General features: G+C 32.8%; 1 protein-coding gene across 1 annotated transcript in view; it reads right to left on the bottom strand.

The window, feature by feature from the left end:
* Window positions 1–24,339, bottom strand: part of FOXP2 (forkhead box P2) — a 582,130-nt gene that overhangs the window by 146,542 nt on the left and 411,249 nt on the right. The window contains 1 exon segment of the mRNA XM_017535042.2: window positions 11,604–11,693. Within this exon segment, the coding sequence (XP_017390531.1) occupies window positions 11,604–11,693 (90 nt within the window).

The raw sequence follows: 24,339 nt of genomic DNA, 5'->3' as shown, positions 1-24,339 counted from the left end.
ACATGTAAGTAATATATGGAGGGGAATAATTAATTCCACATAGTATGTGTGCTGGTGAGGATGGGAGGATATCAAAGGAGACTTCACAGAGTAGTTGACATGCAATTGAAATTTAAAAGATGCAAAAAAGATTTCTAGATGAGAAGGTGAAGAAAGGTATATTGAGAAAAAAGAAGGGAAGGCCAGTTGCATGGAGACATGAACCAATGTTTGAGTAACTGTAAGAGGTTTGATATTGCATATTACACAACATGTAAAAATTGGGTAGCGGACAATGAGATGAGAGTGCCACAGCCATTGCAGCAGACAACTGTCTGGGTACAATCAAATTTCCTTAAGGTTTCTAATACCAAAGGGAAGCCTATTGGGCATAGCAGATATACACTGAAGACTTTAGAATGTAGGTAGTATTTTAAAAAATTAAAGATAAGAAGGGAATGAGTTTATTACTCAAGATTTTGCTTAAGAAATCATGATAATAAAAATAAAATTCTGACAATATTGTTGGAAATGATCCTGGAAAGGCTGATCAGAGAGAGACATCTTAAGAAACCCATTCAGAGTCCTTTTTAAGTTAGTTCAGATTTAGAGAATAAATATATAAACAAAAGTTAGTGCTGGGCTGAGACTCAGTGACTATTGAATCTAGAAAGTGAAATGTAACTAGTTCAGCCTTTTCATTGCAAGGGTTGGACAACTGAATTGCAGAGAGGGAAAATCATATGGTATAGTAATATAATTTGGGGTTAACTGCTTTCTTGTTCCAGGAGAGAATAGTTCAGGGTTCCAATATACTACTCTGTAGACCAGCTGTTCTAGAATCTCCTGGAGAGTTTTAAATATCCTGATTTCCAAGTATACCATCCCCTGCTCCTCAATTTTAATTCAGTAGTTTGAGACAGACCCAAGATCTTCATTTTTATAAGACTTGCAAGTATTTTTTTAGACTTGAAAATGAATGGTATAAATGTCCTCTAAGACTCTGTAGAGGAGTGATGATAGTTATTGATTAAGGAAAATAAACTCTCCTGAAATAAAGGAAAACTTCAAATGATAGCCATGATTTTGAAAAACTATAATTTTAATTACACCAGTTAACATGTTTTAAATGCTTGGTTCTATGGGAAGAAGGTAGAATGTAAAGAGAATAATGTTGTTTTTAATGTTTGTTTGCTTTTACAGAGATATTCTGTCAAAGAATTTTCTACAGTCTCTCTGTGAGACAACAGATTTCTTCATGTCAGCACATTGTAATGTTCAATGTGTTTCTTGGTTTGTCACTTAGGAACGTGCAGTAGCACTAGCAGTAGAGGACGTCGAGGTGGCAGCTTTACAGCAATGCAAGTGTTAGCATTAAAAGTGTAAGGATTATATACTATGCAAAGGAATTTTCTTTGTATTTTGTGTTATCAAAATGCTTAACTATTAGGTACTAAAGGTTCTGTGTCTATACTGATAAAACTGTAAAAATGGGCATAATCAAATGACAAAACTTAAAAAAAAAATACTTTTAGCCATAGCTTGATGTGATTTAAGACGTTTAACTGAATTTAGGCACACTTTCTAACTGGGGGAAATAAAATCCCTGAACCAAACTAGGAAACAATGGATGGCCATTATAGTCTCTACTCATCTACTCAGTATTTGTGACAGGTCTTTTCATACTCAAGACACAGCCTTCCCTATTTCCTTAAGAAACATGCTAGAAGCAGGGTGCAGTGGCTCATGCCTGCAATCCTGACACTTGGGAGGCTGAGGCAGGAAAACCACTCGAGCCCGGGATTTAGAACCCAGCCTGGAAAACATAGTGAGACCTCATCTCTATTAAGAAAAAGAAAAAGAAAATGAAGAAGAAGAAAACATGCTAGGCAACTTTTACTCTGAAGGAAGATTTCCCTGTAATTTATTGATGTCAGTGGAGACTTACAATTAAGGAGGAGAAAAATTTTAAGACAGGAGCTTCTCTCAAGTCTTCAATAGCATAGCAAGGAAAGTAGGGGTACTTGTTTGTTCACTTTGGGTTTTCCTCATAGAAGCTACCTGGCAAGATTTGGTAGAATAGAGCCTTACAATTCAGAAATGTTATGGATTTGTCTGGTTATTTGCATATGATCTCTAAGTCTCCAGACATTGCACCTGTGCAATTCTTCAAGCCATGAAACAATCAAGTAGCTAAAAAGTTGATCTAGTCTTTAGATTGCTGACTTCTCACACACATAACCTAATTCCTAAACTCTTGTGGGTTTTTCCATCACTAATGTAGCTTTGCTGTTATCTACCTCACTAATGTACGAGAACCTATGAAAAAAAAAAGTAAAAAAAAAAAGTTTCTTTTTAAAAACTGAAAATTAATCACAGGGAAAATTTTATTGAAAACTTTTAAGTTGTGAACTTGTATTATACTTTGCATAAGACAGTTTTAGGTTGGTTCAAAATAAGGACAGTATAAAAGAAAGTCTGCAAACCTCAACGAAATTTTGAAATGGAAAATTTTGAAATTTATTTTTTTCATGAAGATCTATGGATATATACTTTGTGAATGTCAAGTGTCTACTATAATTCTGTAATTAGTTATCATGAGTGGTTTCTATCTCATCTAATCAGAGAATATAATTCTTATTTTGAAAAATCCACTAAACTATAGTAATTTATTAGCATTTGTCACGTGCCTTTGGGAAAAGGAATTTGGTGACCAAACATAATTTAACTTACAATAATGTTAGATTCTTGTTATGAGCTTATATGATTTTCATACATAGGGTGATTTAAATATTTTGAAAGAACAGGCTGGGTATGGTAGATGATCCCTGTAATCCCAGGTCTTTGGGAGGCTGAGGCGAGCAGGTCACTTGAGGTCAGGAGTTTGGGACTAGCATGGCCAACATGGTGAAGCCCCATTTCTACTAAAAGTACAAAATTTAGCTGGATATAGTGGCACATCCCTGTAATCCCAGCTACTCAGGAGGCTGAAACAGGAGAATCTCTTGAACCCAGGAGAGAGAGGTTGCACTGAGTGAAGGTTTTACCATCATACCCCAACCTGGGTGACAGAATGAGATTCCGTCTCAAAAAAAAAAATCAAAAGAATAATTTATTCCACATTTGTTTCATCTTTCCAAATGCTGTCCTTCCAAATTCGGCAGTACTAAAATAATCATAATCGGCACAATCTTAGATGTTCTTAGAAGAACTATTTAATATAACGATCCTAAGCACTTCTGGTTTAAATTATCATTTTGTAATAGGTTTTCTGAAAAAGGAGACCAAAAGATTAAGGAACAATGAAACCACTCTGATGACAATTTTTTTAAAAGCCACTATAAATGTCATAACAGAAATTTTCTAGCACTAGAAAGAAAAAAATAAAAGCCTTCGGGTTCCAGGTTCTTCTAAGTAGCTGAGATATTCAAGAGAAGTGCTTTCCTATTGAAACCACAACTTAAGGAGCACAAGCTATTCTTGGGATAAGACAAGAATTAAATATTAGATACTGGATTGTAAGAATGTGCACAGTTTTATTTATTAGTAAAATGATATGCTAGAATATATTTTAGGTTCATGATAGAATTAGATAGTTACAGATTATTTAAGAGTCTCTATTTTCTTATGGGACCAAAGAGACAGCAAAAAGGTAAAATAGACAAGATTAAATGATGACAGAAGAAAATAAAATGGTAAAGGAGAAAAGAAAGCAGTAGAAAAGGTGAAGGTAGCAGAAACATTTTAAGAAAACCAATATAAAAGTGGACGGCAGGTTGATAGAAATACATGAATAGAATCCACAGAGGAAACACAATCTTAAATGTAAGTAAATTTCAAAATAATTTCACTTTTTGTCTTTAATCATGTACTGACACTGCTCTTCACTTTGTCATTCAATTTAGCTTGTATAACACTTCCAAACATCTTAAGATAAAATTCACAGCCTAAGTCTTAAATCCTATAGAGACCTCCCATAACAATATTAATGTTCTATTTCCTTCTTGCTCTCACTTTAGTTAAGGTAGAGAAGTCAAGGGAATATACACTTAAAATCCTAATGGATTACAGAAAGAAGCAAGTGCTTGGGTAGCTAAGAAAGGAGAAAATTTGACCTCCTAGAAAGCAATGTTCTTCCATATTTAATTTATGGAAATTCAATATTATATATGCAACATACATTTTCTTACGCTGCAATCTAAGAAGCAAAAGTACATTTTTTAATTTTCTATTTTCTATTTAACATCCATGTTAAAGTATGATTTTTCTCCATTCATTACTCATCACATTAGTACTGCAGATCCTAAGAGTAACTGATGAATGATGAAGAATGAAGAGGATTTAAAATGATCAGCGTTGCAATTCAACTAGACAGTGTTTATGTGAAAATGTTATCCTTCCTGTGGACATTGCTTGATATGGCTGACAAACCTTAACTTTTATAAACTCTCCCCTTTCTTGACCTTGCTTAATAAATCCAATGATAATTTGATTGCTCTAGGCCCCTCTTGTCTTTCTGCATTTTCTTCTTGCTCTAAAAAAATAAGAATGTTACTGAGCTCTTCTTTGCAAATTACCTTTTTTGGAAATCTCTACTCCCATGGATTCATCTATTAGTTCTGTGTTGTTCCACAAATATTTCTCTTTAGTCTTTATCCCTCTGTCAAGTTATCTTTCAAATTTGCTAAAAGCTAGCTATTTCTACTTCCTTGTCTTGCCATCTCCTCAAACTCAACATGTCTAAAGCTTAAGTCTTCATCATGCCTACCTAAATAGTTTTTTAAAAGACTATCTTGATTTCAGGTTTCTCAGAACTCCCTTCCCTGAAAATACCCTCCAATTGTACCATTGCTATCTTCACAGACCACTGCTTTGATAATTTCACTTCCTTCTCAAAAAAACTTTAATGGCCCATACTACCCAATCCATAAAATACTGTCTTCTTAGCTTGACATTTTAAGCTCTATACAATCATCGATGTGTAGTTTTAGGCCCCGACCCATTCATTATTCCATTAGTATGACAGCTCTATGCTGATCAGAACGAACTATTTACTCTTGCCTAACCAGATCTCAGAATTTCCTAAGTCTACAGTTTTGATGACACCTTTTAAAAACTCTCCATCAAAAATTCATTTATCTACCAAATTCCTTTACTTTAAGCCCAACATACATGCTACCTTCTCTACAACGTCCTCCCTGATCACTTGTAGCCTGAATTGATAATTCTCTTTTTTAACTGCTTATTGCTCTTTCTGTTTTTCCCATTTCTACAGCACATCCACTGTGGCCAATAAGTGTATTTATTTGTGCACAACTGTGAATAACTCCTCAACTAAGTTGTAAGTCCCTGAGGATATTACGCATGATAAATAATCACTCAATTTATACTGAATGAATGTTTTTTTCCTCCTCCAAACTTTCTCCTCTGCTCCACTCAGCACCATCTCCTCCTCATTCACTGTTTCAACAAATTTATTTATTGAATTCTATTATTCATCAAGCACTGTACTAGGTAGGTACTAGAGATTAGTAGGGAATTCATGATTCACTTGTCATTTAACTTACAGTTTAATAGAGGAGATAAACATTAAAATATAAGTTTATGTGTGGAGAGCGTGAAGTATATATGTGGTGGGAGCCTATAGCAGGAGAAAACACTCCAGTATGCCTTAAAACACACGGTTACAACATGGACATATTGCATATCATTGAAATAGCTGGGAACAGTACAAAGTTATGGCCAAATACCATAATATAGAACATACATTGGCTGGGCACGGTGACTCGTGCCTGCAATCTAGCACTTTAGGAGGCTGAGGTGGGTAGGTCATGAGGTCAAGAGATCGAGACCACCCTGGCCAACATGGTGAAACCCTGTCTCTACTAAAAATACAAAAATTAGCTCTCTCTCTCTCTCTCTACACACACACACACACACACACACACACACACACACACACACACACATATCATAACCAAGGATTAAATACCAATTTCCTGGAGGCTAGCATAATGGTAATTATTTATTAACTCCTTATCCAAGGATTTATGCTATTTTTTTTTGACACAGAGTCTCTCTCTGTTGTTCAGGCTGGACTGCAGTGGCGCAATATCAGCTCACTACAACCTCCACCTCCCGGGTTCAAGCGATTCTCCTGCCTCAGCCTCCCGAGTAGCTGGGACTACTACAGGTGCGTGCCACCACTCCGGCTAATTTTTTGTATTTTTATAGTAGAGATGAGGTTTCACCGTGTTAGTCAGGATAGTCTCAATCTCCTGATTTTGTGATTCATCCTCTTTGGACTCCTAAAGTGCTAGGATTACAGGCATGAGTCACTGGGCCCAGCCCTAAGTAATTTATGTAACATTCTTTTTGGTCTTCACAGCAATGTTGCAAGGTGGGTATCCTTATTCCCATTTCAGAGATGAGAAAACAGTCTCCAAAGAGATCAAGTTATTCTATCCAAAGCCTTAATAATGGCAAAGGCAGGCTTCAGATCTAAAACACATGGTTCTATCTTCTACATGCCATGAGTAGATCATATGGTAAGTTTTCCACACCAGTGTGCTCAGCAGTAATGAGCTCAATGTCCCAGACCCTCCTCCACAGGGTGTCAGCCTTGAGCAGCTGGTCATGGATGGAAACATCATAGTTTAACAAAAATTTTATTCTATAACATTCTCTTAAATTTGCCTATTTCATGCTGCCTTTTAAGAAATGTTCTTCACTGGAATGGGAAAATAAGAGCCACACAATACATAGTCTGTTCTTGCAAATAGTATTTGAATTGATTTTTTTATGATCAAGAAATAATATACTAGACTTCCTGCTCATTTTTCAATACACAGAAAATATAAATAGTAAAGAATATCTTTAAATATCTATCTTGCATCACAATAGGTGGCTCTATTTAAATCTATATCTCAATTTTTCTGGCAATGCTGCTTTTATTTGGAAAAAAATGTGGCTTAGCTTCTCTCTACTTCTTATACATTGTATTTAAAAGTAATATTGAAAAAGAAATATTCAATTTAATTATCACTACACATAAATGAAATTTTATCATTTCCTAAAAGACACCTTGTAATATCTAATTCTATATCCCATATAAGTTAGTACTTTCCTCTAGAATATTTTACAAATTATAAACTTTAATACCTATTCTTGACTCTTTTTTTTTTTAACACAGAATATACAATTTCAGTATTGCTAATTAGTTTACTACAGAATTTCTGGTTTTGTCAGCTTTTGTTATTTTTAACAATTTGGAATGAAATAACAGAGTAAAATAAAAATAATGTTAAGCTGCATTATATCACAACATATTTCAATGTAGATTATTGACATAAATAAATTGGTTAAATAATTTTTATGTAGCTTACATTTCTCATAAATACAATTTATAATATTTCAAAGCATTAAACAAAACAAAGCTTCCTCAGACATACAGAATTATATTTGCACAGTGGTTTCCATACATATGGGATTTAATTCTTTGTTTCCAAGGCACTATTTCTGGATGTGGCATGTTAATAAACAAATGCTTTGTAAAAAAAAAACCAACCAAACAAAAACATAACCCTTACTTCATAAGGGAATATTCAACAAGATACACCTAATCCTGAAAAATTAAGATGCCTCTCATTTCAAAACAAAAACAAAATAAATATTTAACCATAAAATTTAAAATCTTGTTCATCAGTTAGCCCAATGTCTTCATTCTAAAGATGTTAAGTAAATTCCTCAAACTTATGTAACTATTTGTGGCAGAGTCAGAATAAGGCTCCCAAGTTTAATTCACCTTTGCTTTTTATTATTCCATTCTTGAACTTCTTAAGAAAGAATTATAAAAATTTTAGAATTCAATCACCTATTAGAAAGGAGAACTTTATATTATATATTAACCTACAATGAAGGAAGTGATTACAATGCTAAAAACTAATATTCATCTAAGATAGCAAAGCAATGGCATTTACCTTAAATTTACGTCTCTGCTCTGCACAGCTGTTGAAGAACCACAAGTCTGTCTCATGGCTGTAAATGTAACAAGAACAATAATGCGACCAATTTTCATATCTAAACTAAATTAAGTAGATTTGTCATAGGCTAGAAAATTGAAAATGTATTTCACAAAATTTTTAAAAAATTTACAGATTATGGAAGTGTGCATGTGGGCATTTGTGTGTGTGTGTGTGTGTGTGTGTGTGTGTGTGCGCGTGTGTGTGGTGTGGTGTGGTGTGTAACTTACTTTTTCTAAACTGAAAATTAGTTTCATGAAATTGAAAAAACTAAGCGTTATTCTTTTTGGCTAACTTTCCTCATTATGGAGCACTATGACTATATTAAGACTAGGAAGTTCTGGGAGTAGATTTAAATAAAACAAATTTAAGTAAGAAGTTGTCTTTTGCTGTTATTATTAGGATATGTTTTCTGGGATACATAGTAAGAAAGTAAAGCAGAAACATCTGGTAATGCTTAAGTTAATATTGGCTCCCATTTGCATCACAATCTTTATATATTATTCATCAATATACCATCAATCAATGTACCTACTGATTGCACCTATTCAATTGATGTTTCATGTAATGAGTAGAATATGTAAACATATTTCAAATACATATATTCAGATATCTATACATGAAAGTGAAATCACTAATACAACTGGCACTCAAGCTTGTCAGATGTGATGTTTTTTTCTTTCCATTTTGCATTAGACATGCTAATATCTATGCCATCTGTAGCACAAAATTCTGAACAAATGTAAATGAAAAAATAATAGTAGATAAATACTAGTCTACTAAAAATAGACTCTGTACCATGTCACACTTCAAATCTGGCCAGGACTTCCTAACATAGAAAATAAACTCAGGTGAATGGTAACAAGCAACTGATATTGTTCTTGTGACTTAAGCCATCAAAACAGGTTTTTAATTATGTATTTTCTTTCAAACTTTATAAAAACTATACTTTACAATAAAAATATAAAGTATCTCTTTTAATTCTATAAAGATATTATGCATGATATATTAAGAAACATCAATATCTATTAATACCAAAACCTTGCCTTGCAAGCAGAGATTTTGAAATATTTTCAATTACCCTTTTGAAATGTAAAAATAATACACTAACTCTATTACGAAAGTTTGGTTAAACACTTAGTTAAATAGAAAAATCTCTAAATTTTGAGAGAATCATGGAAAAAAACATTTAAAATGTTAATTTCATATTAAATTATTGAAAATCTTAATGAAAACATTCTCTCCTTTTAAAAACATAAGTGGCATATAATGCAACTCATGCTAAATAATATCTGAAGATACAAGGATAAGCATTACCTAATATTCCTGTTTGACAAAAGATGTGTAGGCTAGTATAAAATGCTGTTAAGCTTTTATTAGCTTTTTAATACAATCCCAGCATGTCTCCAGTTGCTAAACTTATCAAGTCCTATGAAATACCTAAAATGAAGGGTCACATTATATTAACTGCAGTGTATATTCTGATGAACAAATAAGTCTCATTCATTATTTCTAAATTCTCATTCATAAAACCAACTTCTCATTCCTATGATATTTTGGCATGAGATCCCATTAAAATTACAAAATAATACTGAAATGCTAGTTTTACAGTCTAAACAATGGAGATAAATTCAGATTAATATGCATCACAAAATGAAAAACAAGTGACACAATGAAAGTCTTTGTAGTCATGGTCAGCAACTGCAATTGTTAAAAGGTATTTAAATAGTTTTAATCATTATTTTATGCTAAAATAACAAAACTGTAGACTTGTGCTCAAAATTTTCCTCATGTGTTGAGAAACAAACAACAATTTCTTATTGTAGAGCCATTAATATTCCCACATTCTATTGTGGGTATTTTGTAAGGAAAAGTATGTATATTTTAGCCCAAGTATCAAATCTTGCCTTTCAATGCAACAACAACAGCAACAAAATAATAGGAAAACTGAAGCCCAGCCATTCTTTCCAGAGATACCCTGGTAACCAGCAATATAGAAACTTCTACTGGACTTAGCTTTGAGGAGGAAGAAGGAACTGCAACTTCCTCTATTTTGTCAAGAAATATGGTAAAATAGAATTAGGATAATAATAGTGTTTTTTAGACATTCAAAACAGTAACTTCATTACTACACTTTGCTTATGTTGCCAACATCTAATTCTCCTTTTCTAGTCCAACAGGAAAGCAAAATTCCCACTCTGAAGCCATAGTGAGGACAAACATTTCATTTGCTATCTTCTGTGACTTCTATGTAAATTTTTCTGTCATGTAAATGCATGAAGAGACTCTCATGGAATCATATAACTCCATGGAAGTACTACACCTAACTCCCATTACAAATCGGGGAAGGATATGATGGTGAGCAAAGTGAAAAAGAATTATTCATTAGTTAAAACAAAGAAATGTGAAATTGCTTTTTAAAAAAAATTGAAAGAATCTTAAAACTCAGGCCGATTAAATAAAACTTTCATTTCCAGTCATGGCAGATATCTGTACTCTGTTGAAACATCCCTGATCCCCAAGTTCCTCTTCTTCTCACCCACCCTCTACAAATGACTTTGTTCCCAGGAAAATCTATTCTTATCTGAAATTTGTTTAGGGATAATACATTTTATGCAGTTTTTAGGTAACAACTAATTTTTGGATTGTATAGATCAGTAGTTTATAATTCTCTCTTATACAAACTAAGCTTCAGAAGGCCATCATGTAAGATTAACATCTGTGAGTACACCTGAAAATAAAAACAGACATCTGGGCCATAAAAAATTATTTTTTGTTCAAATAAAGCAACAAGAGATGTTAAAAAACTAGACTAAATTTGACTTATTAGACATGTACATAACACATGATTTAGAAAAACGCATTACTTATCTTTCAACAGAGCTGGTAAACACTTTGAGAGATGTTTTATGTGATTCCAGAATTTACCTTCCAAACAGTAAAAAATATACCTTAAAAATGTTTACCCCCCCCCAGAAAATGTCCTATAGATTTTGATTAAGAAGATTACATAAAAGAAGGGTAATATTATATAACAAAAGTTACTTTAAAAGACATACATACTATCAGTTTCACAGGACAAACATAGTGAGTAAGGACAACAAACTCCAGAATGTGTTTTTATAACTGTAGCAACAGCAATAACTCCTTGGCAAACTCAAACAGTTTTTTTGGCAATCCCCGAGGTTTTCTGCATTTTCTTACTTGGATACAACTATGGGAGGGTTGCCTAGGACTTCTTTGTTTCCTTCCATACCATTTTACTATAACTTTGCTTTTAAGAAAAAAATTTCACATTTCAACCTATGTATGAATAAAATCCCACAAGGGAGTTTAATGCAAAATTCTCTATGCCTATGTACAGCAAATATGGTTCCTAAATACTTTTGCAAGGAGTTACCTTGGAAACTTTTGAAATCTATGCCAATAGAAAATTATTTTTTTCTCTTTTCAGAAGATAAAATGAATCCTCTTTATGAATTAAAATTACCTACAAATGCAAATGTAATAATTTCCTGTATATATACAACTGGGTCTGCACATCTGTTATCGTTATGAACTTCTTTTAAAATAAGACCCCAAGGACAGGAGTGCTTTACTAACCTGCAGTGGTCTCTGTTTATCACTGCTCTTAGGAGATTTCAATCCACTTGTTTGCTGCTGTAAAAGAAGTTGTCTTGCTGCCTGGAGAGCCTAGAAGTAAAAAGGAAACCATATCTAAATATTTTTTTGAAAGTTAACTTATCAATTACCTCTTGGTTAATAGTAAAAGGCTTCAATGTACAAGAACCCCCATATTCCTTTCTAGAGAGAATCGTTATTGACAAAAAAAATTGCCAAACACACATATGTAACTTTACTCAAAATCACAGAGAAACATGCAGTTCTGCAGGAAATAAATTTAATTTGTTTAAAGTGCTTAAAGAGGATATAAATCATAAACTGCATCAATAACCTCATTTCCGCAAGGAACTTGTCTTTGAGTGTTCAACTGAAATGCCCACTCCCTTTTAAATTATCATTCAATTTGCATTTTCATATTACAATTTTGAGGCAAAAGCAGTAGACTTCAAGTGTTACCGGAAGCTGTAATTAAATTTGACAAATCAACATCAGATTATCTTGAAAGTGAATTAATAAGGATTTTCACTAAAGATTAAAAACACTTTTTTTGTACTTACAATTCAAGGGGAAACCTCTCCTTTGACAAAATAAAGTGCAGTTTTAATGCCAAATAAAATTGAGTGGTTTTCATTTGCATTCTTAGCAAAATCAGAGAACAAAGAAATTACCACTCAACCAATCAGGTTTGTTTCTATGTGTGACAGAATACCAATCAAAATAGAAGATGTTTTCATTTATTTTTATGTTTTCTTTCCCACTTAGGAAAATAAAACTTAACATAAGAAATTAATGTAAGCGTTTCATTTACTGGAGGAGGAACAATACAGTAAATGTACTATATAAACTTAACATATAAAAGCTAGTGCCACAGAACAAAATGCATAGTAAATTCTTCTAAAGGTAAGACTATAAACTAATTAAAAAAACTTTTCAGAGCCTCTTAAAAAATTCATTTTCTCTCCCAATAACTGAGTTCAATGAACACTAATGATGAAATTTTTCAACACATAAAACTAAACTAAATCATTGGCCTACTATGTTATTTACTACTTTTGAATACAAGATAAATTTTTCACAATGGGAAAACATTATTGGATTAATATTCTTGTATAATAATTAAGAATTTCAGTTGATAAAAGTACAATTTTGATTGTAATCAATGATCTGGTTTTTAAGAGAGTTTCTAGTATCCATGACAACAGTTGCTTTGACAAGATGTGCATATGGCATTACACTGCCAGCTGGTGTGAACAATGTTTGAACTACTGCATTGAGATGCTGAGCAAACAGAAAAAGTTGCCACGTCTTAACCCTCAGGGAAGGCAGTCATCCCCTGATCAATTATGAAAAGACAGAGAGGGCTGCTACAGTCTGGCTCCAAGCAAGTTTTCTGAGAAGGCAGGCAGACATAGAAACCAAAGTAAACAAACTGAATGCACTAGCACCATCTCCTAACAACATTGATTTGTCTTCCCATAGCAGATCTGGCATGGTTTGTAAAGCATGCTTTTTACAGTTGGAGACACACTCACCCACGATAATCATCTTTGTGGTTGTTTTTTAAACTTTTCAAGTAATTGCAAATTAACCTAAATATTCCTAAGGATGGCACATTCCAGTGAACTCAGGTAACTTAAGAGATCAGTTTGAAAAAACAAAGAAATTCCATAATTACTTTATTATCACAAGACTCACTATTTGAAAATTTTCATTCAATATTCTAAATACTATACCTTCCCTCTTTTAATTGTAACATAAAATAACTACAAATGTTTTTCCAAATGGAAATTACTATAGATGTCCTAGGCTGTGTCTCTGAAATTCTCAAAATAAAAAATGCATTCAATTATTTTTCCAGTTGATGCCAAAATCTGCAAATTTTGCCTAATGGTTTTCATGTAGTTTTTTTTTTTTTTTTTTTTTTCCATTGTTTTTTGATTTTTTTTTTTTTTTTTTCTGTTGCCTTAATTTATATTAAATTATATAGTTATCTATTATTCTTAAAAAATATTAATGAACACAGTTTAGGATCTTAGAATCATGGATGATAAAGACTAAAAGCAATCTTGAAAATCATCAATCTGATCTCCTCATTCTAGCAAATGAGAAAAGTGAACCTAGAATAGCCAATTGCTTTGTTCAAGATCACAAAACAATTTATGAATGCTTTGTTCAAGGTCTCCTGGCTTCCAGGCCTGAGTGCATTCCAGTGTGCCATATTGTCTCTGTTCCATCAGAGGAATCATTAGTAGGCGATGAGTAAGATTATAGTAAAGAAGATATATGACATTATAATGAATTATTCTTCAGCAGTAAAGAGCATATCCATTTTTCAGACCTTAAAAGGGAAACAACAATATAATCTTTTTGTTTTAAATCTGAAAATGAATAGAACAACTATCACAGAATATATATTATTTTTATGACCACTGCCCCCAATATTCTTAAGTTGAATTTCACTATATATTAATACTTCTGTGATACCTCATAGAGCTCTAAACTTTTGTAACATCCTGATTATCTGACTAATTATTAGTATAGAATTGCAAAATTCTAGAGCTGGATAAGGCCTTAGAAACTGCCTAGCCCACCTTTCTCATTTTGTAAACAAGTAACTGGAGAATCAGTACTAGGATAAATTGACTGAAGCCACAAAACAGTAGAGCCTGGTCAAAAACTCTGGCTCTTCTCTCCAAAGATTAAGACCCCATACATTTTACTGCCCTGCATTATATTCATTCAACGCAACCCAAGTAATCAATGGAATATGTCAATGCTATGCAATGTCTGTAGAAAAACACTACAATATTAAATATATTAGAATTTTTGCTCATCAAAGTATCGCTAATCAAAGGCACACACTTATACTGTTAATAAAAGAGTAATAATAGTAATGAAACATCACAAGATAGCTGGCTAAAACATGCTTCTACTTTTAAAGTATTTTGATTTTCATATGCATTTATAATTATCTCCAAAATAGCTGAGGATCATCTTTTAATACAAACTCTTATGAAAAAGAACGTCTTGCCTATTTCAACATTCTTTTGGTAGAATAGAAATTGCTACAGTAAACATAGGAGGCGGGAGAACAAAAAACAATTCCAGGAGATGAGGAATGACTTAAAACTTATAAGCAGGAATCTCTGGCAGTTTGCATTCTCACTGCATGCATCATATGACATTTTTATTTCCAGTATTCTGGATAACCCTTTAGGACTGAATTTCAATAAACAATTGCTCAGAGACATTTAGTTCATCTTTGCAATTTATTATTATAGCTACTCAAGAAATGAAAGATTATTAGCTAAAAACACTTCCATCAATATAAAGTGTTAAGTGTCGAATGATATAAAATATTAATCTAAAAATCACTTGCCATTTCGTCAATACAAACAAAAGATTAAATCCAAGGCCATTCACAAAGTTCTCTGAGCCATCTCATCATTCATATGGTCACCCTCCCCCACAAAAAATTAATTTAGAACAAACGCAAAAGTTGTTTACAAAATTTCCTTTCATAATGACTGAGTCTGATTCCAACGTATCAGAAACAAGAAAGAGATTTTGAAGGCAGCCAAACCATATCTAGTTTCCAAAAACACATTTGTTTTTAATTAGGGGTGCAAGTTACTTAATTAAGTTATCTAATTTTAGGAAAGCTAAAGAAAATTAAGATAAGACATCTTAAAATTTGCAATCTGGTTAAAGAAAAAATTTGAAAAAAGAAATAATCTTTATAAGAGACTAAAGGTAAACATTTTGTTAGGCTGCAGAGATGTGGGAATGCACATTTTTCATAACTGAGTGCATTTTGCTCTAAAATACTCATTGTAAACATCAATCCTGTTACTGTGCAATTTTAACTATTTTTTGTAAGAAAGGCAAAGTTCAAGCATACTTCTTCACTAGTAGTAAGTTTGTGCTAGTTATGAACTTCACAAAATAATTCTAATGAGCAGGTCATGGTGATAATTAACTAAGGATGAAAATGCTTTGTTACCAGTCAGATAAATACTTTTTTCTCCTGAAGAACACTGAAAACTTTCAATAACTATAAAATTATTTGAGAATAGTTTAGAAATACCCAGTAAAACCAAAAATGTTGAGTATGCTAAGGTTTATAAATAACTTGTTTTTCAAAGTAAATATATGTATATTTGGGGAAAAAACAGACATCAGTCATATCTCTCCCCATAAAAATAGGAATGCTTAACCTATCAGCCTGTTGCATTTGAGACATTAAAATGAAAAATGACATCTACGCCCATTAATATCTTCAATGTATAAACAGCACAGCGTGACACATTCTTGAGAGCTGAAGGCTACAAAATCTCTCTGAAACATAAATAACAAAGCACTCAGAAGCATATTTGATGTTGATATTCATCTCTGAGAAAAACACTGTTGCCTAGGCTTCTTATGAAAATAGATGCAGCCCAAATGGATCTCCTGTAATTGGTTTCAGATAGCGAGGTCAGAAGAAATATGATACAAGAAACGATTATGTGGAACAGGCGAAACAAGAATGTTTACACAGTCACTCCCTAGTTAGACTGACAAGGGGTGTATACTTTGCAGATAACCAGAACCAAAAAAAATTATCAGCAGGACATCCAGATTTTTGCTCCTCATATTCATATAGTTTAACCTTTAACACATTATGTCTTCAGCATGTTACTTTGGATATGAAACATAAAATAAGTTTTCAAACAGAGTTTAATTTTCTAATTATTTTCCCAAGTGTAGATGATAAAAAGTATATTCAGATCCTTCCAGAAAGACTGTAAATTTGTATTATGCTTGGTCTTTCTTCATATTATGTTCCCACTAAAGAGAATATACTGATAAATGTAATATGAAGTCTCATAATGTTATTTAATAGGAGAAAATTAATCATCTAATTGGCATAACCTATTTTCAAATAGCAATCTATCAGAGTGAAATTATGCATCTGTAGCTATTGACTTTTATTTTTTCATGCCTGATACATAATCAGATTGTTTGTTAAAAAAGCTAATTATTAAAAAATATTTTTAAAATAATATTTTACAGTGTATTTTATATAAAGTTAGAAAATTAATGTGTGGCTATATTATATTTATATTGTTCATCACTATGGAGGCCAAATTGAAATACTAAGACTACTTATTTTATAAGAATTATAAAATAATACCATACTATGGTAAGAGTACTTTAATAAGAGTAATTACTTGCAAAGGGTCCTATAGTTTCAAAGAATCCTATTTACCAATCAGATGTCAGACTATTTTGGCTAATATCTCATGATATAGATCCAAAGGAGAGACAATCAGGGTATTGAATCTGCGATGGAATGGATGCTCAAGTCCTTCTTAGAAGTGAGAATAAAGTCTTTAAGGTTCAAGTCCAAATCCAGTATTCAGTATATTCCATTATGGCTTCAAACCACCAGATGACCTCAGAAATTATATGAAATAAGCCTGTGAGTTAACAGCAACTAAGGTCTAAGACAGGTTTTGTTTTTTCAGATCTAGAATGAGTTTAATAGGGAGAACACATTCTCTTCCTCAGAGCCAGCATTCTACAGGGTGCAGTACAACTAAATAACCTGATATTCCTAGCTCTATGTTCTTCACTATTCTATTGCTAATAATAACGAATTGCTAATGTAATATCCCAATATTATCTATAATAATTCTAAGTACATATTAAGGAATTCTGTCCAACTTTAAAATTCTAAGGTATGAAAGGTAAATTTAAATTAGGACTGATTTTATTAAAATTAATGATTTTACAACCTCTAACATGGTACATGTTCCAGTAACTATAATAGTTTTTGTGCATTCTTTTGGCTATTTCTCTTTCTGCTATAAAATATTTTATTATTTTTCCCAAATAGATTTTGGATTTACTTTTTGATTTACATGTACCTTAGCAGGGTTTTGTTTATTTTTTTTTCTCATTATAAGACTAGTATCATCTTTTGTTTGGATATGGATTGAAGACTGACTACTTCCATTTTGCTATAATTTCAACCAGTATATCAGATATTAACTAAAAATACATGCTACTAAATTAGAGTATAATTTCTGAATGTAAACTATTATTTGGATTCTCTGTTCTGAATATACTCTTCAACTTAAAAGTAAGAATGTAGGAGAAGTAGTATTTGGGAAAATATTTGGAAGAATAAAATACATAAAAATATTTGTCTTTAAAAATGTTTGTGACTATGCCCCATATACCTAGCAAAGAACTAAGCACTGCACACTTAGGTAGGAGGAGCGATATGACATTATTTCTATCTTTAAAAGTTCATTGTTTAATAAGACAGATCTAGTTGAATGTCAGGCCATAGACAATATTTTAAAAATACTTCAGGAGTCTATAAGTAGAAGAAATTATTTTTTGTTGAGAAGCTCATTGAAATGTTTATGAAGGATATAGTATTCGGGCTGGACTAATATGAGAAATATTTCATGTTGTGGAGATGACAGAAGGCCATGCCAAGTAGAAACAAAGAAAATGTGAGATTATATAGTGAAAAGAAAATAGCTGATCTTGGATAGAACATATGCTTAGTTTAGGAACTAGTAAAACACGATCAGAAGGTTGGTCAGGGCTAATTACTGGATATAACTAAACGACAAATGACAAAGTGTCTTAATGTTATATAGCAGGTAAAAATAAATTTTGCTGAAATCTGGAATAAAATAGGCCTGGCCCAGGACAATACTGAAGTCATGTTGTAAAGGATAAACACGGGATGAAGAGTGTGAGACAAGACAGAGGTATAAAGACTTGTAAAAAGGTAAGTGCAACTGTCCAAATAAGAGGTAAGAATAACATGAATCACGTTAGTTCAAAAAAAGAATCATGAGAGGTACTGTCAAAGAAGAACTAGCACAACTTAATAAATGGGTATGAGGAAAAGGCTAGGAAGGAGTCAATGATGACTCCAAAATTTTAAGTCAAAAGTTACTGAAAGAACAGCTGTGCCACTACTAAAAGAGAGGAAATTAGATTATAAAACACAGGATTTGGAGAGAAGATTATGCTGTTTGCCTGATAGCAGGATAATCAAAGGAAGATTTCTTTAGTAGATAGTAAATAATGCAGAGGTTGAGAGTTACCCACTGACAACAGATTCCCAAAAGTAAGACATAGATGAATAGCTGAGGCAAAGGGAGTTTATTAAATTGCTGGTAAAGACACCACAGAGAGAGGAAGAATCAAGACCCCAAACTGCAAAATATTTTCTTGAGGGGAGATGAGGAAATAGTGAAAAGGAAGACAATGGATTGTAAGAAGAGCACAGTAATAGAAGTCCCAAAGAATTCTGGAAAAGGTTAAAGAAATAATTACCACATGACCCATTAATTCTATCCAAGGTACAATATATACCCAAGAGAAATACAAACTTACGTTCTCACAAAAAGCTGTACATAAATGTACATAGCAACATTATGCATAATAGCAAAAGATGTAAACAACTCAAATTCCCTTTAACTCATGAATAGATAAACAAAATATGGTATATCTATACAGTAGAATAGTTGTTCATGAAATAGAATGGAGTATTAATATATGCAACAACATGGATAAATCAAGAAAAAATTATGCTAAATAAAAAAACTTGGTAACAAAAGACCACATTCTGTATCATTCCATTTGTATAAAATGCCTGAAATAGACATAACTATGGATATAAAAAATATATTAGTGGTTACAGGGGCTGGATGTAAGATAGAATGGGGAGTGACTGCTAATGAAAATGGGGTTTCTTTTTAGGGTGATGAGAATGTTCTAGAATTAAAGAGTGGTGATAGTTGAACAACTTTATGAATATGCTAAAAGAAAAACCCTGAATTGTACACTTTAAAAGAGGAAGTTTTGTGATACGTAAATTATATCTCAATAAAGCCATCATATATTAAAAAACTGTGAGAGCACAGGATGGATGATACTATCTGGAAACATCAAAAACTCAAAGAGGTCAGGATTTGATGAAAGTTCATGTTGATCTGATGATTTGTATGTGACCTATCAGATACCAATTCCTATAGAGTACTGAAGTAGAAATAGATTCCAGGGAGTTACTAGGGAATTAATGGGGAAAACCATAGGTATGAGTGCAAACAATTGTTTTGATTAGTTCTGTGAAGACTGCAATGAAAGACAGGTTTGAAAGATTTTGTTTGCTATTTTTTAAAAATAAATAAAATGTAATAATAAGCTTAATAAATACATTTTTTAAAGAGTTTTTTTTGAGATGAAGTTTCACTCTTGTTGCCCAGGCTGGGGTGCAATGGTGCGATCTTGGCTCATTGCAACCTCCGCCTCCCAGGTTCAAGGGATTCTCCTGCCTCAGCCTCCTGAATAGCTGTGTTAGAGGTATCTGCCACAACTCCTGGCTAATTTTTGTATTTTTAGTAGAGATGGGATTTCACCATGTTGGTCAGGCTGGTCTCGAACTCCTGACCTCAGGTGATCTGCCTGCCTCGGCCTCCCAAAGTGCTGGGATTACAGGCATGGGCCACCATGCCTGGCCCAAAATACCTAAGTTTTAATAAGAAAATTGAGCAAGTCCCTAGACTAGGGAATGGGAAAGGGCTAAATTAAGGAGGAGCAGTAGGTAGGTGATAGACTTTTGGGGAGGAGAAGCACATCTTTCTCTGAGGCAGGCTGAAGAGTGGGAATATAGATGATTTGACATGCAAAGGCAGGAAAGGGAAAGAGCTCACAGTGGATGGTCTCAACTAATTCAGAAAACAAGAGGTATGGCTATCGTCTGAGAATGATAGAGAGATTGGATTTGTAGGCGAAACAAAAGTGGGGAGCTTTTCTATCACTGTTCTGAGAAATACAGCTGATGGGTAAAAAGCGGTATTTAAACTGCTGTTAGAATATAAAATGTACTTCTATATACACTGATGACATATAAATATATCGGTATTTTCTTCTGGAATATTGCCTCCAGGACTAAATGAAGAACTACCTACTTTTCTACTGCTCTCACTAAGTGCAGTTAGTAATACTTAACTTCACATATAAGTGATTTGTGAAGCCAGAGAGGATAATGTACTTAAAAGTATTTTCAAAACTAAAGCATAAAGTAATATTCCAGGCGAAGGCTTTTGAAATTAGGATTCCTCCAGTGGGTATCAGTTCTTCTAAGTATATCATGCTTGGAAATATATAATACTAGTCATTTGAAACTCACTCCTCATTACTAGCATTAGTGGGTCTGGCATACCGTAATTCCTGAAAGTTTTCCTCGATATGCATTTAGTTCTGCAATCTGTCCAAGTTAGATAATGTCCCATTGGATAGAAAAAGTATCTTAATAGGTTCATGTTCTATGATATTTTGAAAAGTTATATTTTAGTCTCCTCTAGGACTTCAAGGGGAGGGATATATAATTTCATGAATATACTTGTGAGATATAGCCGCTACTCCCAACCACATGTGAATGAATATGCACATATACAATACACCCAATGATATGAGTTCACTTGCACTCAAGAATCTTTTAGTATGGTAGAAAAGATAAAATATACTCAATTTAATTACATTGCAAGGCAGAATGTGATGAAAGCCATTAAAAAGTATTATAAAAAGTGACTATGAGAGTTCAGTAAAAGCAAGAAGGAAGAAAAGAAAAATTAATGATTAAGTGCTCATGATATGCCAGTTATAATTCTAAATTTAATCCTGAAAACACCCTCTTTTAATCACAGATGTGTAAACTAAAACTCAGCATAGTTAGGTTATATGTCCAAACTTTTTCACCAAAGCCTTTGAGTGGCATAAGACATCTGAACAATTATCTGGCTGACTCTGAAGCTCATGCTCTTTCTACAAGGGGTAGTCAGGAAAATTACATAGTTGAAGGGACAGTGAAAGACTCAAGTAAAGAACTGTTCAGTGTATAAAGAGAACAAAAAATGTCTGAGTCATTAACAGCATTGCTAGTTATGCCAACTAAAACAACATAAAGAATTCCAAGCAAATTCTTTTTCTTTTTCTTTATTTTATGGAGATTATTAGACATACAAGCTTATATTCTAAAGGAATTTTACTGCCCTTAAAAGATAGTGTCTCTGAAGTTATTAAGCACTAGATTTAGGATGTTCATTACAGAAAAAAGCCAATATTAAAGATAAAATTTTTTTAATAATCACCTTCTTTCATACCAAATACAAAAGAATATCATCTATAAATAAGCATTAAACAACATGTTCTATTTTCTGATGAAGTTAAAAGTAGAGTTTCCAGATAAGATAGAGGATTTCCGTTAAATTTGAATTTATTTCTATTTTTACTTGATAAACCTGACAACTCTAGTTAGAAAAAGTAAGCATTTCAGAATATGTTGCCAAGTTAGCAAGATTGTTTACACCAATTTTTTTCATTTAAACATAAATATACTATTTATTTCGTTTGTGGAAATGTTTTTTAGTCCTCATGAGTAATAAAGACATCTTATCAATAGTCAACAGGTTAGCTAGGAAAGTGACTTGAGGGCTTAGGCTGCTTTACTGTGAGAAGGAATGCTCATGAGGTTATTAATGGATAGCAAAAGGATGAGGTGGACCACTCCAGAGGAAGAGTGAGTGCACACAATTTTTTAAAAAGACAGTTGAAGAAAAGCAAGGGAAAGTTTTAGAGTTCACATTCTAGAATTCTCTGCAATTGGAGGCACAGATGAGAAAAGAGCAAAACTTTGGTTCTCCATTCACCTTCCTTTCAGAAATGATGAGGATCAGTAGCCAGCTATCCCAAGGCAAAGATTATGACCCTTCCTGCATGGTACCAAGGGGAGAAAATGCTACCGCAGATCTACAGGAAAGAGGCTTGAAGCAGACAGCCTCTGTGTGCGTCACCTTGTCTGGATCCAGGGGAGGAAAGGAATGGGAAGGCAAAACCACTAGAGAAGAAGAAGGCCTAGGTTAGTGCAGGTGCAGACACAGTGGCCTCAGAACCTCTAAAGAAGAGACCCTAAAGCTAAAATTAAATGTTCTTAGAAACAAAATGACAGAGTTTGTCAAAGAGGCATCAGAAAATCAAAGTTCTAATCCCAGAACAATTCTGAGTTTCTGTATGATCTCACTCCTATCATTGATGATCTCTGAATAAATTCCTTCTTCCTATACAGTTTACAATTTACCAGTTTTACAGAGTAATGTAAATTGTGAAACACAAAACTCTTTGAAGATAAGAAATGTCAGCCATAAACAACCAGTTGCTGATGAAATATTGTAAGAATTTAAAAATATTAAATGAATGAAAGAAATGCATTTATATTTAGAAATTATTTACATTTATATAAATATAAAATTTTAGAAATTTATATTTATAAGGTAAAGTATGAAGCATGTATATTTCAGTGTAACATTTTCAAACTAATTCACAAAGATACATTTTACAGATCTTGGGCATACTTACCTTAAGGAGAAATCTGTTTTCTATTCCAGCTATTACTAAATTTAGGTTAGATTATCTTTAGCATATAATGTGGTAAATTAGAGTTATTAACATTATGATGTGATACAAGTGTTGCTTTCAATAAAATAAGATAGAAACTAATGGTGAAAATCATCATCACCTTAATATTTTTATAACTACATCCAATGTAATTTTTATGGTGTCCTTTGGGCTTCAGCCCTAAAAATCTCAAGTGTCCTGCGTTTTAAAATTCTAACTCTGTCAAAGAGGTTAAAATATATTTCTGATTTTAAAATTATGTCTTATACTGAATTATCTACAATATGAATTGTAGAAAATATGTATATAAATAAAAATGTACAAATATCCACTTAGAAAATGGTGCCTATTGGTAGATATCAGCATTTTAAGAACCCATAAATAGGAAGACCCAGGAAGGCTTCCTGCTTGTAGGAAACAATTTGCTAGGGAATTTAGTTCTTGAAGATGAGTATCCTGCTGCTGTTGTTTTCACTTAGTGCCATTACCACAGTGAAACCCAGGCTGGTAGAAAAAACAGTTTCTCCCTCATCCATTTTTTTAAAACAAGCTTTTGTCAGTGGCCCACTTGTTGAAGTGACATAAAAAATCCAAAACCAGGAAGCAAACCTCTTCATTCTGCATTAGCACAAGAAGCATTTCTATTCAAGAACCTAACTCACCTAACCTAAGAAATCTTATTTCTTAGGAGATTCTTTCAATTTCCCTTAACATGTACTATTGTAAACTTTCTAAGGGCTGGGAATGTTTCTAAATAATCTTTTATGACCCCAAGAATGCACAGCAGAGTAGCTGGCACCTAGTCATTTAAAAGACATTTAATTGAAAAGTATGTTTCTTTAGATATTTTTAAACTTGTAAAATGCACGCATACTTTAGCTGGTTCCAGATATCTCAGATGCAAATTCTACACTAAAGAACAAAAGCAGCATGCCCTCTAGGAACCATTACACTGCCTTAAACACAGTGGCTCCTTTACAGACCTTTACACTAATGACCCTGGAGGACTGACTAGTGATCTAAAATAATACTGAAATTAGCATAAGATCTCTTTTGCTTTATCAAGTTATATTAAAGTACTTTTACCCATGGCTTTTTCACAATATATTCTTTATCTCTTTTGTTATTTTTAAAGTGAAGATCAAAAAAAAAATTTCTATTCATTGCCAGAAAAGTATCTCTTCCTTCAGTTAGAATGCCTCAATTATTTTAGGAAGATTGTTTAATTATAAAAAGAAATCATTCT

Source organism: Cebus imitator, unplaced genomic scaffold (genome assembly GCF_001604975.1).
Source record: "Cebus imitator isolate Cc_AM_T3 unplaced genomic scaffold, Cebus_imitator-1.0 Scaffold90, whole genome shotgun sequence".
NCBI classification, from domain to species: domain Eukaryota; kingdom Metazoa; phylum Chordata; class Mammalia; order Primates; family Cebidae; genus Cebus; species Cebus imitator.
The sequence above is the reverse complement of the archived record's forward strand: the minus strand, read 5'-3'. Positions and strand labels throughout refer to the sequence as shown.